The sequence below is a fragment of the Corvus kubaryi genome, unplaced genomic scaffold (assembly GCF_017639235.1).
Source record: "Corvus kubaryi isolate FWS band 111438036 unplaced genomic scaffold, C.kubaryi_AGA036_p1.0 137, whole genome shotgun sequence".
In the NCBI taxonomy this organism is placed as follows: domain Eukaryota; kingdom Metazoa; phylum Chordata; class Aves; order Passeriformes; family Corvidae; genus Corvus; species Corvus kubaryi.
Window position 1 is genome coordinate 8,925,509 of NW_024580671.1, and position 18,537 is coordinate 8,944,045.

The 18,537-nt window shown below is 44.3% G+C and overlaps 2 protein-coding genes across 2 annotated transcripts; one reads left to right on the plus strand and one right to left on the minus strand.

Annotated features, from left to right (window-relative positions):
- Positions 1–1,658: 1,658 nt before the first annotated feature.
- On the minus strand, positions 1,659–14,175 carry LOC121659574 (cathepsin E-like). The gene is made up of 9 exons (XM_042017796.1): positions 10,701–14,175; positions 10,348–10,525; positions 8,216–8,333; positions 7,586–7,704; positions 6,882–7,081; positions 6,091–6,213; positions 5,031–5,175; positions 2,476–2,574; positions 1,659–2,383 (listed from the first exon to the last, which is right to left on the minus strand). Exons 1-9 carry the CDS (start codon positions 10,754–10,756, stop codon positions 2,204–2,206), a joined length of 1,218 nt encoding a protein of 405 aa, XP_041873730.1. The 5' UTR covers positions 10,757–14,175; the 3' UTR covers positions 1,659–2,203.
- A 1,102-nt stretch (positions 14,176–15,277) lies between these two features.
- LRRC10 (leucine rich repeat containing 10) lies at positions 15,278–18,508 on the plus strand. The gene has a single exon (XM_042017795.1). It carries the CDS (start codon positions 15,357–15,359, stop codon positions 16,191–16,193), a length of 837 nt encoding a protein of 278 aa, XP_041873729.1. The 5' UTR covers positions 15,278–15,356; the 3' UTR covers positions 16,194–18,508.
- Positions 18,509–18,537: the final 29 nt, after the last annotated feature.

The following is an 18,537-nucleotide window of genomic DNA, read 5'->3' on the forward strand; positions in this document are numbered from 1 at the left end:
AGAGCAGCAATTTGCTCCCATCAGATGGTGTTAATCTTGAGCAGGATCAGATATATCAGAACAAAGAGAGGGCTAGTTCTTCTGCATGCTGCCTGACTTTCCACCTGTTTCTAGGATGTGTTCACACTCTGAGCTGGAATTCATAGAGCCAAGATGTTGGTTCTGGGACCAACTGGCTGCGGGGACATGTCCCAACACCCTTAAAATCTTCTGTCGTAAATAACGGATCTCTACCTCTGACTGCAAACTCATATTTGAGGAATATATGCATATTTTATACATAATGAAAATGTACCAGAGTGTTAAGTCTGCTGCATAGTAGAGAAAACAAAAATACCCTGCTGCTGTTAAATGAGGGATGGGGCTTTATAGATGTTTGCTTGTCTGGGTTCCTAACCAAATGAATGGCATTTTCTAGACAAATAAGTTAGCTCATGGTCAATCCATTCTTTAGGAGTGACATGGACAAAGGGCAATCAAGGCAAGATTGGCCTGAAATACACAGTAACTTCACACAGTTCAGTCTTGTCTGCAGAAAGAGACAGCTGGCAGCAAAGTCTCCTTTGCTAGAGGTTGATAGCCTGGATGCCAAATGTGTAACACAATGTGGCTGCAAACAGAATCATGAGAACAGGCACCAGAGAGAAGGAGTATTTCATACTGGAAGGCAAGAGCAGTATTTCAGAGATACCTACAGTAAACCATCCTGGTTTTGTAATACTTACTGAGTCTTAAAACTGACAACTTAAAATCTAAGGGGCTGTGATTGTGATACCGCCAAGGCCAGCAATGAATGTTGCCTTTGGTCTGTGCCAGGTGCATCCAGACAGACGGCAGCAGCAAGTCCCTGAGGGCCACCAACCCCTGTCCCAGCGATGCCACCATGGGGCCAGTCTCTGTCTCCCCATGGCTCTGCCGTGCTGGGAAGGTGCCCAGTGCACAGGGCTGGGACTGCAGACTTTTTTGGCTTTAGAAAGATACAAGCAACCCAAACACGCCAACACATCACATTTTCTTCCCTCCAGGACACAGAGCAACCTGAATTTCCAATTGGTTTTCCACCCCCAACTCCCCTTCCTCTCCAGCGCTGGAACCACTGTAAAAAACCATAAAATGTAACTGAAACAGTGCTAAGATCAAAGCAGATTTTGTTTGGTTAATTTTTATTCATGTGTATGGGGGCAGTATGTTTAGCAATCCAAACAAATACTCCAATGGGCATAATTTCAGTGAAACTTTTGCCGAATCAGCACAGCTACCTGTGGCTGTTTTGTTTGAAACTGCTGCCACTGCTGACAAGAACTGGCTGAGCAAGAGGCAGTAGATGTGTAGTGCTGGTGCATGGGTCCCACAACTCCTCCTCTGAGGAGGAACACTGTGGTATCTCTGCACGGGCTGCAGTCTGGGTTTTCTGTTTTCTGTTTTCAGTCTGGTTTATGTGAATAGATGCTGTTCCAGCTGCTCACAGTGCCGGGGGGCAGAGGAGTCAGGCGCTAATAGCAGCATGTGACCTAAGGCACAGATATCAAATGCTGAGACCCAAAAGAGGAGAATTATCAAGGGATAATGAGCCCAAGGGAAAAAGCAGGTTTGAGAGACGGTGTAAGGAGCAGGAAATTGTGCACGGAACAGTAGTCGAAATTAGTCACCCCACAGGCATCAGTCAAATTCCCTTTTATATAAGCTGGTTGGAGCAAGCTAATTTAAAGAGAATTTCCATGGCACTCAGGAAACAAAGTTGAACAAGACCCAAACCATGGAAAATAGTGATGAAAAGGAAATCTGTAGGAAATGAGGTGGAAACTAGCACGCAAGAAGAAAAAAAAAGGGTAGCCAGACCAGACAGGACTAGGATTAGTTTTGCCCAGTAATAGCTGCTATCTTGTTAGCCTGACACAGTTCAGCATTTTTATTCTTCCTGATCTTTTGCAAATCTGAGTGCTGAGCTGTTCTGCTGCTTTATCCTGGGAGCTGTAGTGTCCGTGAGTTACTCAGGAAAAATTGTTTCTCCGTTGTAAACATATAGATATTTAACCAAACTATATAATCTGGGACAAGGATCACTGCAAAGTCCTTAAAATGTGGAGGGAGAGAACACAATATGCATTTAGGTCCAGAGTTTCAGTAAAAGCTCTTCTTCACACATGTGTTGAAGATCATTACATTAACATTTGAGTAAAGACAGAATAAATGCTATTATGGCTCAGTGGTAATCCTTCCTGTGAACAGCTTTTGCAAATCCCACTCTGTCATTCCCACGGTCAAAAATGCAGTAAAATGCAGACATGAAGACATCTCCTAAAATCCAGAGCGAGCCAGTGCGAGTGGGGATGTCGAGAGACTGAAAGCCGCTCATGCAGAAGGTTTGGTCATCAATAGACTCCTGGAAGAGAAAGCACCTGTCCCTGCAGCAGCCTGCTCCCTCCCCAGCTCAGGGAGTAGGGAACAGGGAGCAGGGAAGCTGCGGATACGCACCTTGATGATGTACTGCTCTGCAGTCAGCTTGTACTCGCGGTGTCCGATCGCGAAGCTTATGTGAGGCAAGCTCGACAATCTTCTGCAGTCTACGAGAAACTGGACACGATGCACTGACTGAGACGGGATCGCTTTGTCTTTCTTTAAGTATTGCCCTTTGAGTTCAAGGCTTTTGGAGTAGGTAATAGTGAATTTACTACAGAGAAACAGCTGTTTCGGGCTGACTAACAGCCCGAATCGGGCTGACTAACAGCCTAACACTGCCCCCCAGCTTTCCAGTTCCTGTACTTGGTCAAACCAGCCCAGCAGCCCACACCACAGCACCCTAGGGACCCAGAGTTGATGAAAATCCTTGCAAGTCCCAAAAGAAAAGAGGTGAAGTGGGCTCTAATATCCTCCCTGTGCAACTCAAAGGCAAAACGAAGTGTGAGAGCCCCAGCGAGCCTACATCAGCAAGGTCTGCTGAGCAAAAGTCCTCCAGTGCTCCGACCTTGACAGGGTAGAGGGAGCTGCTCCAGCCACAGAGGGAGCATCCGATGGCTGCAGTTCACCCCAGGTCCTCCCATAATACCATCACGTTAGGGGAAAAACAGCTAGTGAGGAATACAGCACTTTATGCTTATACTTTGCCTTGGAGTGGGATTTAAAGAGTAGAAGGACTAAACTCTGGCATGGTCGTTAATTTCCATAAATAATACATTCAGTTACAGTAAGAGAGAAGATAATTTCCTGTCCTTTCTAGTTATTTCATAAAACAACTGGTGTGTGAAATGGCATTGCAGAGTGCTCCAAGTCCCAGAGCTGCTGTAAACTGTGTAGTGGTTAAAGCCATTGTTGTAGAGGCTTCCCAGAAGGAAGAATCTGCTTTTTGCTGTTTTTCGATCTGTTTTATGAAAACATAACCTTACATCTTGTGTACACTTACCAACTGTCATATCATTAGAACAAAACAAACCATGGGATACAGAGGACAAGGGTAAAAAAAAGCCAGTAAAAGGATTTGTAGGATACAAGAAGCAAGATATAATTCTTTTACATAGCTATTACAGAATAGTATATCCAGAACAAATCAATCCTTGCTGAAAAGAGATGAAAATTCTGGTAAAATCCTGGATGGATACAGTCACTTTTACTGGGATAAATTTGAGCTGATATGTGCAGTCTGTCTTCGATTGCTAAAAATCAATCATAGAAAGTCTTATTTTCAGGCTGCTTTCTTGCGGAATCTGAGATGCCAGCTGAGTGTTCTTCCGTCAGCACTAGCATATATGAACTTACACAGCAATGACCCATTCCTTGTTTGTATTAGGCTAGTATAAGCACATTGGAAATACGTATTTTATCTATATTCATTAGCATGAACTGTTATAAAATCAACTTGTTATCAAAGCAGACTCTTCAGCATGTATCTAAAAATTTGAACAAAATCAAGATAAAAGGTTTAATTGAGAAAGAATCAGGAGCCTAAGGAGTTACAGATGTCACTCCAAGCCCTCCTATTACAAATGAAAGTGGATCAAGAGTCTACTTTTGTCTTTGCTCCTTGTCCAGTGCACTGGGCACTTGTAATACCCTTAATTTTCTTCCAAGAGCAGTTTTGGGTCAGGATAAAGACGAATTAGTTAGAATATGGTGCTAATAACACCAAGGTCGTGGTTTTGATCCCTGTACGAGCCATTCACCTGAGAGCTGGACTTGATGATCCTTGTTGGTCCCTTCCAATTCAGAATATTCTGTGAAATGCAAAGTTAACAAAAGCCATACACAGCAGCTTTCCTTGGGCACCGGAGCTGTGTAACGTGCTAGTGACCTGTGGGAGTCAGCCAAGGACCAGCAATAAGGCACGCTAGAAATAAGCTGCTCTTTCCCTGGAGGCAGGGACAGGAAAGAGTGGCGAGGAGTGTCTGCAAGGGAGATGCAGGAGACAGCAGCAGGGAAGAAAGGAAAACCAGCAAGTGATCAGAGGAATAAGGTTCAGGAGGAAGAGTAAGAGACAGCAAGCTTTGTCCTGTACCCTCTGACTCATCTGCAAGGAGACAGAATTGTGAGTGACACTGATGTGCCTCCCTCCCAGGAGCTCCGGCATGACACCAACTGCTCCACTGCAAGCTGACAGTGAGAGGTCCTGTCAGTGAAGCCACTGTGGGGTTGTCATTAAAATACCATTCCCTTTCCATTTGATGCTGACATAGCTGGCCATCAGCACCAAATCCCTCTTGGCCTGGGAGAGCCAACAGCTAGAGCTGGGGGTCTTGAAAATCCTCTGAGCTTCCAAAAGAAAATTCTCTCTCATGCAGAGTACAGATCGATTCCTCAAACAGATGTGCCCATTGTTTCCTTACACACCAGTATAGAAGAGGAGGTGAACATTTGGGAGGAGAGCTGGGGTGAGGCATAGAGGTCGCAAGCAGCTTGGCTCAGAGTTCAGTGCTGTCCTGGAAACAAGGCTTTCACTGGCACCTGTCTAAGCAATCATTTTGGTTATTTTCCAACTCTTTGCATCAAATACCAGTTTCTCTTCCTCTCTAGCTGTTTTATGGCTGCACAGTTTTTACCTCTCCAGTATTTGAAGGACTTGCCCCAATATATTCCTGCAATCGCCTGATTTGTGAAGAGGGGCCGGTGATAAGAGAAGTGCCCGAGTCAACGATGGCTTCGCAGCCATGGGAGCAAAATGCCACCCGGCCCTGGATCTTTATACTGTAAGTAAACAAAAAAGCAGCTTTAAGCAAACAGCATATACACTGTGACTGAAACACCATATTATTGCTAGCTAAAGTACCAGAGTACTGACCAAAGTTAAACCCAGACAACAAGTGACAGGACAAGAGGAAATGGCCTCAAGCTGCGCCAGGGTAGATTTAGAGTGGATATTAGGAAAAATTTCTTCACAGAAAGTGCTGTAAAGCATTGGAACAGGCTGCCCAGGAAAGTGGTAGGGTCACCATCTTTGGAAGGGTCCAAAAGATGTATGAATGTGGCACTTGAAGACATGGTTTAGTGGTGTACTTGGTGGTGGTGCTGGGTTTACAGTTGTGCTCAATGATCTTAAAGATCTTTTCCAACCCTAATGATTCTGTAATTCTATGATTAAAACTAGCTGCCAAGCTTTGCTTAAGACAAGAATGTCTGTGGACCCACTGTTCTCTCTCAGGTCTCCTACAGCTCTAATCATGTGCTTCCTGCTTATGAATTTGTCCTCATCCCCAGGTATGTGTTCTCATGAATTTAGGCAGGGTGCTAGAGGTGGGACAAAGGAACACTGGCTACTTTGACCAAAGTTATCAGGACCGATGAGAGCAGGACCCAGAGCTGGATTCCATTCCTGGGTGCCTTAACCTCTTAAATGAACAGCCCACCAAGACTCAACTCAACCACTGGTGCATCATATTAAAACATACTAACGTGCTCTCCCAGAAACCAGCTACCCACATCACAGCAGATTTAGAGAACTAACAAACCCCAATCTCATCCTGGAGAAACCCCTCTTTGAGAGGCATGGAGGTACAACACTGCAGCTGAGTCCTCCTGCACCCATGTCACCAGATGCTTCTGTCTCTGGGAGTTTACCAAAGGAGGTGAATTCCACCAGGTTTTTTATATATACATACATACTTGTTCATGTGTATTTGCCAGTAGCTTTTCTCTGTGACTGGGACCCAGTGGATTGAACCTTTGTAGAGAGAATGGTCTATTCCCCCCAGAATCAACTCACCACCATTCTCGGTGTCGTCTCCTCTGAAAGCAGAAAACAGTTTAACACAGGCATGGGAGTGTGCCAGCAGGCACCAGTGAGATTACACTTAAAAAGCGAAAGACAAATCACAGCCCTTTCTAAATTCAGGTATGGGTGGCTGAAAGGGATTGTTTCTAAATTATAACTGTATATGCCCCAACTCAGACCCTCCAAACAACCTCTGAGAAGACTTACTGTAGACACCAAGGTGGGCATCAGGAGCAGGCTGAGACAGTTGCTACTCTCAGCTAAGAATAAACACAAGTGAAATAGGTGGAGTTGCAGCTAGGTCCAGATTAGAGAACAGTATTTTTCTGAATTGTGGCTATTTGGGTGTAACACAGCATTTCTGTTCATCTCCATGGGCCAGAGGGAAACCTCTGGCAACAGACATGGAGAGTCTGAGCTGGGAACTTTTCTCTTCTTTATGACCAACTCCAAAAAGAATAAATCTCTGTCCAAAAAGTCATGATCCTCCCCATAACATTTTTTCTTTTCATGCCATAATCTTCAATGTCAAATTGAAAACAAAAAAAAAAAAAAACCACAAAGAATCTTTAAAAAGGGGGACATTTTCTAGGGTTGAAGCTTTATAGAGATGCACAGTTGTTTCTATCAACTGTTGAAAGAGATTTACTTCTTTTTTGGCAGTGTCATTTTAAAGACAGACCTTTTCAGATAGAAAGAGAAGACCGGCTCCTCTACCAGGTTCTGGTTCATGATGCTGTCAAACACAGGCAGAGCATTGCCCACTGCTAAGGAGGGGTAGCCTAAGCCCAGTATACCATCAAAGTGGGCAAGGATAAAAGTTGCTCCTGGCTCAAACACTGACTCGCCGAAGTCCTGTCCCTTGATGGAGATGTTACTTATCTGTTTGGTAAAAAAACAAAGCAAAAAACAACCAAGCAAAGAACAACCACAACTGAAAGTAATGACACCATCTATATCAAGAAATTAGCCATATTTCTGATCCATATCAATGGATTCATTCAGTTTAAAAAGCCTCGGTATCTTTGTGCGACTTGCATCAATATAGCACGTGCCCATTTGGCAGGTAGGCTGCACTGATTCCTTAAAATTATTTATTATAGAATTATATTTAGTAGCCATAATTACGTGGCTGCTTGTTCATAAACCCAGGATAGGATCCAAGAAGACAAGCAGAAATGAAAAATAAAATCTGAGGCATTTGTGTTGGTAGTCCAAAGAGGTGTGGGTGTTGGAGCAGCACCCACACCTCTCAGAACCTGGCTTGGTGGGACCTCACCCTGCCCTTGCCTAAATGAACAAGGTTTTCCAGGACAAGGACAGTATCTGAACTGCCCTGAAAACAGCTGATGTGGAGGCTGACATCCATTTTAGGTGGGCACTCACCTGCAGTGTGTCTTTGCCAGCAATGCCCAGAAGCTGTCCTGAGCCGTACTGCAAGGAGAAGGCTTCCCCTCCGTGCTCATATGAATCTGACTTGAAGGACTTAAATTTCTGATGCACTCCTACACAAAAAAAAAATGACATCTCTACGCTGAGGGGAGGTCCTGGCATTGCACCCACTCCTCAATGCGGAACCAGATGAGATGTAGGAGAGCCAGATTTTTGCTTCTCTCATGAGAAAAGTGTTGAAGAAGTACTGCAGGTACCTCAGTTCCCCTGCAGGCACACCAGTTTTTCTGTACCTGAGAGGTAATTTTGCATTTTAAAGAAAAACTAGAACAAAAATGGGAATTTCCACCTCTGTTGGTAGGTCTCCCAGGTCTGTTGTCATGCCTTTTACCTCATGGTGCAGAGGGACTCTGGGCAGTTGCAGCCGGCGCCTGCCCTGGCTGCAGCGTGACACGAGGGACAGAGACAGAGGAGCAAACTGGGGAGAGGAGAGCGGCCCTAAGGGATGCTCCAAATCCTCGCCTTGCAGATCCCTGCTGCAGACAAGCCTCTTGGGAAAGGAGAAGTGGGCAAGGTCTCTGGACCCAAGACACGAGAAGCATCAGGGAGAATAACATTTCTTACTGCAGGCCTCGCTGATGCAATAAGCGGAAGGGACCCAGAAGTTGGAGGAGCCAGTGTCGAACACGACGGTGAACCTCTGGGGCGGTGTCCCGACGCTCACAACCCCGTAGTACTGCGCCTGCAGGAGGAACAACCCGCTCAGCCCCGGGGCAGCCTCCAGCCAGCTATTCCTGAGGAAGAGGCCTGCTGGGGAGCATCACACAGCACTTCCTCAGGGGGTTCTGTGCAATTCCACTTAAAAGTAAATGCACACCACACAAAGCGTGTCTGGTTCCAGTGGCTCCAGGCAGCAGGTTTCACTTCAGCTGAATGCACAACAGTGTGGCATTTTGAAAGCGTTTTAAGCAAACGTTCAGTTGGGCTCCCTATGGAGTCAACAAACCCACTTTCACTGGCTTCAGAGGTGGCAAGGTCATCTCCAAGATGAAACTCTCACATGACCACACAGTCTTTCAGGCTGTTCCTTACTGATGTCAATAAAAAATCAGTGCAAAGTCAGCATGACCTGCCTCTGCCAGCTTCAGAGGGTTCCAACCAGTGGCACAAACACTGTCACATGTGGCTGCCCTTTTTCCTTTGTAATTATCAGGTATTATAGCAAGTCAAAAAGTATTGTGTTGCACAAACTGTTCCTGATGTACTGGACAAAGTTCATCCAGCAGATGAAGAAACTACTGACCATCCCTGGATACTGAGATAATCTGTGAACACGTGAATGCTGGAGTGAAGTGCTTATCCACATCCCATATACAAGTGTCTAAGTGCTCCTATCTGGCCCTGGAAGAGCACTTCAGCATTAAGAGGCCTATTTTTAGGAAGAGGCATTTCTGGAATTCAACCACAGATAAAGAAGCAATAGCTAGTGCCAAACTTTGTTCAGCACTACAAGTATTTGAATATGTACCTTCAAGTGCATACTTGTTAATTAATACACTGACATTTCTGACCCCAGAATTTACTGTCTGAGATACTCCTGAGAATGCAAGCAAGCATGCCATTTAAGAAAATATCCAATTGTACAGTAGGATTGTATTTCTTCCTGCATTAAATAAACCTAAGTGATGTTCATTTAAAAAAAAAAATTCCAAAAAACATACAACCAGAAAACCCACATACACACTGCAGTAAAACCTCCAGACACACTGCAATGAAACCATTCCTGGTGGTACCTGAATATGATGGGGAAGTGGGTTTTGCTTTGTTGTTTTGAGATTTATGCCTCTTTGAAATAAGCTTTAAAGCAGGTTGAAATTCTTCAGTGTCCTTTGTTCTTCTTCACATACTTATTTCTTCATGGCCCTCAAGTGTCAGTAAGCTCTTGCTGAATGAATTTGGCCTTCCCTTCAATTCTGTTCCCTATTCAGATGAAGACTTCACAACATTTCTGCAGCTTAGTTTTCCTTGAGATAAGCATAGCAGAAGAACCAAATAAAACAAAAATCAGAGACCATCCAAATGGACAAAATTCTAAACCCAGGAAAGACACCTTACAAAATGGTAGACCTGCTGACTTGCCTGTCTGAGATCCAGTGAAATTAATATTTTTCCTTTTTCAGTTTAGATGGTAGATCCTCCCAGGTCAGTCTCCAATATTTAATACATAAAAAAACTCCAGAGATAAAAGCAGAAAAATAAAAAACTCTACTTAGGTCTTTGTTATCGCTGATTTATGGCTCCACCTGACCAAATAAATGAGATTTGGAGGATTTTTTTATAACACAGAAGCATCCATGTGTCTGGTAAATAGAATATGACTAAATGAAGTAATCAGATTCTGCTATGAAAAACCCTATGCTTCCCCAAGACTGATACAGGCAAAACTCCCATATTTCTTTGGGGACCCAATGGAGTCCAACACAGACCTATATAAAAATAAAGCTTGTCACAGGACTACCACTGCTACTCTACATCAGCTTTCTACCCAGGTCCCATGCTATCCTAGATCTAGACATGCTCTATTTCGCAGATTTCAACCTGGTTTTTTATGCTCTAATATTTATAGCATAAAGCAACGAGATACCTCAAGCCCTATAATTTCATTGACAGAATAGATTTGAAATGTGCTGGGAAAAAAAACCTGCCTTCAATAGAACGATGAGTCCTAATGATTGCATTACCAAAACTGTACTTACATTCATGTAATCATACAGCCTTTCTGAAGCAGTTCCTACTGATAAAGCAATATCTGCAGGGAAACAATGCAGATACCTCCGGGCAAAAACATCAGGGTGGTGATTCCTCCAAAATTCCTCTAATTCTCCCTTTTCCTTCAGCTGTTTCTTGATAGATTTGAATCGAATCAAGGGGATTCTATGCAGATAAAATAAACACACAAAAAAATAACAGACTGTCCTTTCTAGAACTGTCATATACTCAATTTTTTTTTAAAAGGCTTCTTTTTTGAGACCTCGAGTAGCAACAAGCACAGGTCACCCCATGAAGCCAGCTGAGATGTGTGCCAGCCAAGCCAGACATGTTTTCTTACCTTTCCACAGCCACGATGAATGGGATGCAAACCACAGCCAACAGTATTGCCCGCATGGCTCCAAGCGGTTCAGAGCTAATGACACTCCTTTGCTCAGAAGTCCCTTTTTTATGGCCCGTTGTCAGCTGAGGGTCGTTTGCCAGGTCAATCAATCGCAGGAGGTCAGTGCTTTGGCAGAAAAGGGATTAATTTACTCTCAGACTAACCACTGGTTTGTGCAAATAGTGGTGTCCAGTGGAGCTACTCAGGCACAGATAACCAGGGCACAGTCTAGACCAAACAGACATTTCACTAACAATCCTAAATGTCTTTTACATAAATACAATACATGGGGTGAGCTTGGCTCCTGTTAGCATGAGGAAGAGGAAGCAGTCCAAGGACTTGCTGCTTTTCAAGTTGCTTTAGTGAGATGTTGCTCAGAAGTGTTCAACGCAGAGAAAGAGGACATTATAACCATTTCCCTTTTGCATGGAGACATTTCAGCAGGGCTGAGCAGACAGACATTTGATGGGTTTGTGACAAGTCACCCCCTGACAGCTGAAGTTTAATTCCCTATTTATGGGAGAGCTCCAGTCTAAACATAAATGTGACTGCCACCCCATAAAATGGATCTTCAAAGTAAAAAACACAACAGTACAATACTGCAACACACAGTAAAAAACAGCAATAATTTTGCACACATTTCAGCAAGACATTTGGAAGAGTTCTTTTGGATTTATTTTCCTGCAAATTTCCTGAGGTTAGTGGCTCCCACCCCTGCCTAACACTTGGGTTCAAGTCAAGTCTGCAGAGAAATAATGGTGCCAAAAAGAGGCTGATTTGGCAGAGCACAACCCCAAAACCATCAGCTGCCTAGGAGGAAGCTGAGCACTGAGCCTGCAATTTACTTACAAGACTTTTTGAATCTTTCCTCTGCGCAAGAAAGTGCAGGAAGCAACCATGTACTGCAGCCTATATATTAAAGCTAACTTTGAATAACCAGCCATTTTTGTTCAAAAGGCTATGGTAGGATGCTGGGAAAAGAGCAACCATGTTTCTTTCCTTGCAACACACCACTTGTTTAAAATAAACTGCTCACTATGCAAAAGTGAACTGGAACTAAGTAATCCTCTCAAAAGAGAGCAGATGTGCAACAGCACAGCAAGGAATGAATGTCAAAGGACATGGAGGTGGCAGGAGTTGTCATCATCTGCCCTAGTAGCAATGTCAAGAAAAAACAGCTGAAAAACCCAAACACAGCATTTGTGAGCCAAGAAGGGGTCTAAACGCCTGTCACAGACTTTAAATAAATGCAAAGCAAACCAAAATTGTTCCTTTCAGTCACTTCCCTTGCTATGTCAAACTGATTGAGGAGGGGCATGAGAGCCTTAAAATCAATAAGTTTAGAGCTCTATTTATTAGTTTCCAGGGATTTTGAAATACATAGTTTGCTTTTGCCAGCATACCTCCAAAACTGTAAGGGCTAAAAAAACTCAGCAAAGACTGAGTCTGGTGCCATCACACAGCTGCAGGCAGAGCTTTGGATCTGAAAAAGCACCAGCATCTCTATTATAATATGTTATTTCAAAAAATAATACAATCTCCAAAACGCATCTTCTATATTGATTTCTATTTTATTATTATTAGTTTTTTCAATTATCTAGCTCTGAGTAATATTCCATATTTCTCCTGGACTCAGAGATTTTACACAAGTTATCAGCAAATGATCACATTTTCTGTCCCAGAGTCATCCCAGCCACTGAGCTGCAGGAGCTGGGTGCTGGAAATGAGAATGGTGAGCAAAATGTGGTCATATGCAAACTTCTAGACAGCAAAGGCATTTCTCAAGGAGCCTCCACCTGTCATCTGATGCACAGCAGAGCAGATGTCATGCCCTTGGGTGAGGCAGTGTCACTTTGACAAGAGCAAGACAATGTCTGTGCTGAGTGCCCTTATCACTTGAACTTTTCCTCAAATGCTACAAATGTTTCTGGGAAGTCGCTAATGTTCGTGTTGGAGGGCACCACAATAACTTTGAAGACATGAAGTGGCTTTCAAAACACTGCCTGGGTCTACTGTGGGGACTGCCTTTGCCTTGGTGCCTCCACTGAGTGGCTGATTCTCAGAAAGAACATGATTGTTAATTTTATTGCAAGTGTAGTCCTTTATTAATCCACACACAAAGGTTATTCTTTCCCAAATTCTCTGATCTCACACTATGTTCCAAGCAGACATTAATTTAGCTAACAGAGGTACAAAATGCGGCAACAAAAGGTCATCGTGACTTTTTTTGATAAGCTGGAATAATGATTAAACTACAATGCAGAGCATCCCTAAGAAATAGTTATCTGCAGCTTAAAAGTTCCATTAAGTAGAAATAATTCAAGTAGAAAAAAAATACATCCATATCTGTATCTGCAGACACAAGGTACTTTGCAAAGTTATTTGTCTACATATGGATTATTGAGGAAAAATATGCCTAAACTAAATCATTACTATATTCTTACCTATGCTCTTATGTTGTTATGATTAGTAGGTTATCTGAAAAGATTTGTCTAAAAGACAAGGCTTTGCTGTGGATGTACATTCATTATTGATCATGTCAAATGTATTTGGTTTTCCACACCTGTAGCCTACAGTGCGTTAAGGGGAGGGACCCTTGCCTTCAGAAGGTGCCACGGTTGTTTAGAAATGAAAAACAAATACAAAAACCTGCTGACACATTCCCCACAGTGGTCCTCTGACAGGACACAGAGTGTCAAAGCAGAAAGAAGTGTCTAGAGGGATATGCTCATGCAGTGCAAACCAGCCTCTTGCTGCTGGGGTGCCATGCACAGCACATCCTGCCATCAGAGAGGAAACTTTCAGGCCTTCTATTCCACAGCACCACCACAGACGACTGTGACATTATCTTTGTTCTCCAGGCTTGATACTCTGCCCAGCTTCTCCATCCAAACCCTATTTTATGGCACTCAGGTCTCAGCACTCACCGTTCTCCGTCCTGCTGCAATACTGGTTCCCAGGTGTGCTCTCTGTTGTTCTCCTCCCAGAGGAAAGCCCTCCATACATTTCATAGCATCACTGCTGCATGGCACAACCACTCACCTTGTGGGGAAAAGGCTCATAAACATCCTATACCAAACTGATAGCTAGTGATAGTAGAGAGCTCTGTATTACCAGATCTGACCAGAAATCTATAGGCCCCTTTAAGTGGTGCCTTTTCCTCAATCTTGTTTGCTCAGCCTTTTGTTTTTCAAGAGCATATGCCTCTCAGCAGTCATGGATTTTGGTAGTATATAACCTAATACGCCTAAACCAATTGCTGATTGTTCGAAGAAAATATTCTCCCTAAATTATGGTAGAGTGTGGAAAATGACAGCAATGAGCTGTAGATATCAAAGCAAAGAGCCAGGTGATGAAAAGGTTCTTTTACCTTAAAACACTCTGCCAGCTTTAACGTCCAAAGTTCATGGTAGAGCCATGGCCAACACACAGGCAGGACAATCAGAGAATGGGATGGGTTGGAAGGAATCCTAAAGATCATGTAATTCCAACCCCCCTGCCATGGGCAGGGATACATATGAGTCCCCAGGAAAGCTTGAAATAGCAGCAGCTCAACAAGTCAAACTATGCAGAGGTTCCTATACATGGGAATGCTCCTGGAAATTAGAACTGAATAGCAAAATGGGTCTTGATGAGAGGAGAACAGTTTATACTGTCACATCTAAATAGCCGTAACTTTGCAACATTGGATTTATGTCACTCATAACAAGTGAGAATCTTGATGGAATTAAATCCATGGGAGTTTCTTGAGAGGTTTTGGTACAGACACGGGAACTGCAGTAGCACAGTTGGAAGGTGAATGGAGAACAGCCTTGGCAGTTTGCGATAGCACATTACATTGGGATTCAGACAAGGAGTAAAACATAATGTAATGAAAAAGGCCCTACACAGTCAAGAGTGCCAGAGGCTATAATAAATACCATTAAACTAGGAATATAAATAGTAGAATGGCTCAAGATAGCAATTTGCCAAGTGTTAGTGTTAAAGCTTTAAAATAGGTATTGGGTGGCAAGTTACACTCTGAAATCCAAGTATTTGGCACCTTTCAAAATACATCCTGAAAGTGCCACTCATCTTGAAAGTCAGTCAAGTCTTGACAGTTATTTTAAATCACTATTTGATTATATCTGACATTTCTGCTGAAAGTTTCATGAAAGTTAAACATCTGAGCTTAAAAATTTGGTCTGCTGTAGTGTTTAGTTTCCCAAGCCCATCCCTGCTGCCTGCATTGGCTACACAGACAGTGCGGCTGCAAGCAAGAGGTGAGGGGCTGGGGCACTGGCGTGACCCTGATTTTGTTTGGGGCAAAATCAGAGAACATTTACAGTGTGCAAGAAGAGGCAAGAAGGAATGTTTTGGGGAGGGGTGAGCAAGTGGGAGTGTGAGTGAGAGAGGGAGACCTGGGCCCTGAGTCGCCCTGTCTATAATCCCCGTCACCAAACACTCAGTTATCAGAAACATTTCAGAGCCCTTGAGATTAAAGGCTGCTGCCATGCAAACAGAGCCTTATATTGGGAAGAATGAGTTACCAACAGGCCAGTGCGCAGCAGGAGAAGAACAAGGCGGGCCTCTCCGTCCCTCGCAGTCCCGGCCATCCCAAAACAAAATCCCGAGATGGGCAACAGTCTGAAAGCCATAGCTGCTTTTGTGCCCTCTAACAAGTGCCAGAAGTACCTCCTAGAAGACCTAGAAGAGATGCCAGTGGATAAAATGGTGGATCTGAGTGGCAGGCAGATGAGGCAGCTGCCTGTGCATATTTGCTCTTTTAGAGAACTGGTTAAGCTGTACCTGAGTGACAACAACCTTAACCATCTGCCCCCGGAGCTGGAGCAGCTGCAAAACCTGCAGATCTTGGCACTGGACTTCAACAACTTCAAAGCACTGCCCCTAGTTGTGTGCACGCTGAAGCAGCTGTGCATCCTCTACCTGGGCAACAACAAGCTCTGCAGCCTGCCCCTCGAGCTCCGACTCCTGCAGAACCTCAAGACCCTCTGGATCGAGTCCAACTGCCTGCAGTACCTGCCCGAAGTGGTGTGTGAGCTCAGACTGCTCAAGACCCTGCATGCCGGCTCCAACGCCCTGCGCACGCTCCCTCCCCAGCTGCAGTGCCTGCAGGAGCTGCGCACCATCTGGCTGTCAGGAAACCTGCTGTCCGAGTTCCCTCCCGTGCTCCTGGACATGCCCTTCCTGGAGGTGATCGACGTGGATCGCAATTCCATCCGCTTCTTCCCCAGCCTAGCTCACCTCCCTGGCCTGAAGCTGGTGATCTACGACCACAACCCCTGCAGGAACGCACCCAAAGTGGCCAAAGGGGTGCGCAGGGTGGGGAGATGGTCAGAGGAGACCCCTGAGCCCCGCAAGCGATCCGGGGCGGTGATAGAAATCACGCTCGATGAGAAACCATTGCTACCTCCTGCCGCCAAGACCGAGCCAGAAGCTGAGCCCTGCTGATGCTCAATTGCTCCTTTTGCCCAAGGTGGTAGTGCACTCGCCACTGCCCAACCTCTACCTCGCCCTTGCTTGCTGGTGTCCAGGGATCACCACACCACCTGGCAGTCATCAGGAGTATGTGCACCAGCTTGGAGATAATGCGACAGCAAAACTCTTGTACAGACCCATCTTGTACCTGTCTTTGTGCACCACCCAGCACTCTTCCTAGAACAGACTTCTTCCCTTTCCCCCTCCCCCCATGCTGGGACCACTCAGAGTTCACAGCAGAGATGAAGACTCAGTCTAGCTGTTTTCTATGGGTAGATTGCATGGAGCACATATGGACTTGCTGCTCTTCACCTGTGGGCTCACTCTTCTCCCTTCCACCTTGCTGAGGTGTCCCAGCTCAGCTGGAAGCTACTGTTCAAGATGGTCACTGCTGAGACCCACAGCTCTAAAGCAACCCACAGCATTTGTCTCAAATTACTTATCTGAAATGCAGCAACACCTTGAAGGTTCCCCTGTCTGACGCGTGCGAAGTGGTAGCAGAGTCCTGGCTGCACTTCCAAGGAAACAGCATGTATGAAAAGGGGGCTCTCCTCCTTTGCTGCTGCCTTCTTCCTGCAATAGTTCTTGGTACTGTTTGAGTACTGCCAAACAGCATTTCAAACGATGGTGAGGAGAGCTGTAGGCTTTACTGCTGGGTTTTGTTACTGACAACACTGCCTCTAAGGGCAGCTGTACAGGACAAGTTTTCATGCAGGAGCAAAGAAGAAAATCAAAGCCTAACTGAAAAGGAAAAGCTACAAGAATTGCAAAGGTAAACTTGCATGAATAAAATCCAGGGCTGTAAGCCTGTCACTACAGGCTTGCATATAATCTGAAGGTGAGGCAAACTTTACTCAACTGATTTCAGCTGCGTATTTCTCAAGCTTGCAGCTTGGACCAGCCCAGATCCCCCTAAAAATGCCCTTTTTTTTAGGCTTTGCTTTAATTGAGTAACAGAAATCTGTCTCAAAGTGACATTTTAAACTTTAGACTCCATAGCATGGTTGAATTAGATGAAAGACAGCTGTTTTAAAAGGGTGGAGAGCCGTGGCAGCACGCTCTTCTAGTAGAACTGTCTCAGCAGTGCAGCCTGCAGAAGCAGCAGTTGACTTCCCAGAAAAGATTTGATTCCATGCCAGTTCATGACTGCTTGAAGTCATCTACATGCTTGAAAAATTATCTGGGAATATATATACTCTGCTAGCACGTGTTGTCTTGTTAAATGAAGTCCAAATTTGGATCTGGCTGGCACCCATGTAGTGTGCTACTAGTCAAATTAAAGTATACTAGCATCTTGCCAAGTTAAACCATCCTTCTTTGGAATTAACAGCAAATTCTTTATCTAGTCTTGTTCAAACAATTTCTTCCTACAAAAAGAAAAGTAGAACAAAGCTTTTTTAATATCCAAGGTCAATGTTTTATAACCCATAAAACTGAGCTGGTACTGTCTTCAGCTGAGGGGATGGGGAAGAGTGTACTTCCACTTGCTTAGCAGTGGTTTGTGTTGCACTCAGCTCTCTCCAGTCTTGTCACTTCTGGAGAGCTGAAGAGTCTCTGTCAAGAGTTAAGGGGAGGATTCTCTAAGCAGATTCCCTTCATTTTATGAAATCTAAGGGAGAAAAATGTTTGCACATATACTTGGTTATTTCAATTTAATCTTTCTGCTTTGGCAGACTTGCCCTGGTGTTTGCCAGGTGCTTTACTATACTTGCAAGGGCCAGAAAGGTCACAAGGCCTTGCAGGCATCATTCTGGGCCCCCACACAGACAGGGCCCCTGCTTGTCTGTGCTTACAGTCATCATAAATCTGCATGCAGACTTCTGCAGGCATCAGAGGCTTCCTTACAACCTAAGCACAAAGAAACCAGTCCAGTTAAGAAACATGTTGCCTTTGCAGTAACTACTAGAATGGGAAAGTGAATATAAAGACAGGCTACAACCGACATGAAAAGGGCAGGGCAGAAAGGGCAGGAAGTCAATGTTATGGAGCCTGGCACGTTTTCTGCTAAGTGCCCTCTACTGCTAAGTGCCCTCTATTGTAAGTGTTCGTAAAGTCAGCGCAGTACTTTAGAGATCAACACTCAGACTGTTTGGTCCACAATGTTGCTATCTCTCCCAAACTCCATGTTCCTCTCAACTCCCCTCAGCAGAATGTAGAATCTGTGGTGTAAAAAGCTGTAAAATCACTTAGTTGTAGTTCTGGGCATTGACTGAGGTTCCTCTTCCACTCTCTCTCTTCCATCATAAAAAAAAAAAAAAAAAAAAAAAAGTAATATTCCAGTACCCCTAGAAAAAGATATCATCTAACTTCAGAGCCT

Excerpts from the sequence above, each read along its gene's own strand:
- LOC121659574 (XM_042017796.1), bottom strand. The coding sequence starts at position 10,756 with ATGCGGGCAATACTGTTGGCTGTGGTTTGCATCCCATTCATCGTGGCT. Across the intron at positions 2,575-5,030 it reads GTCCTTCAAATACTGGAGAG|TTTCTCGTAGACTGCAGAAG; the intron begins GTAAAAACTGTG and ends CATCGTGTCCAG. Across the intron at positions 2,384-2,475 it reads CAGAGCAGTACATCATCAAG|GAGTCTATTGATGACCAAAC; the intron begins GTGCGTATCCGC and ends TTTCTCTTCCAG.
- LRRC10 (XM_042017795.1), top strand. The coding sequence starts at position 15,357 with ATGGGCAACAGTCTGAAAGCCATAGCTGCTTTTGTGCCCTCTAACAAG.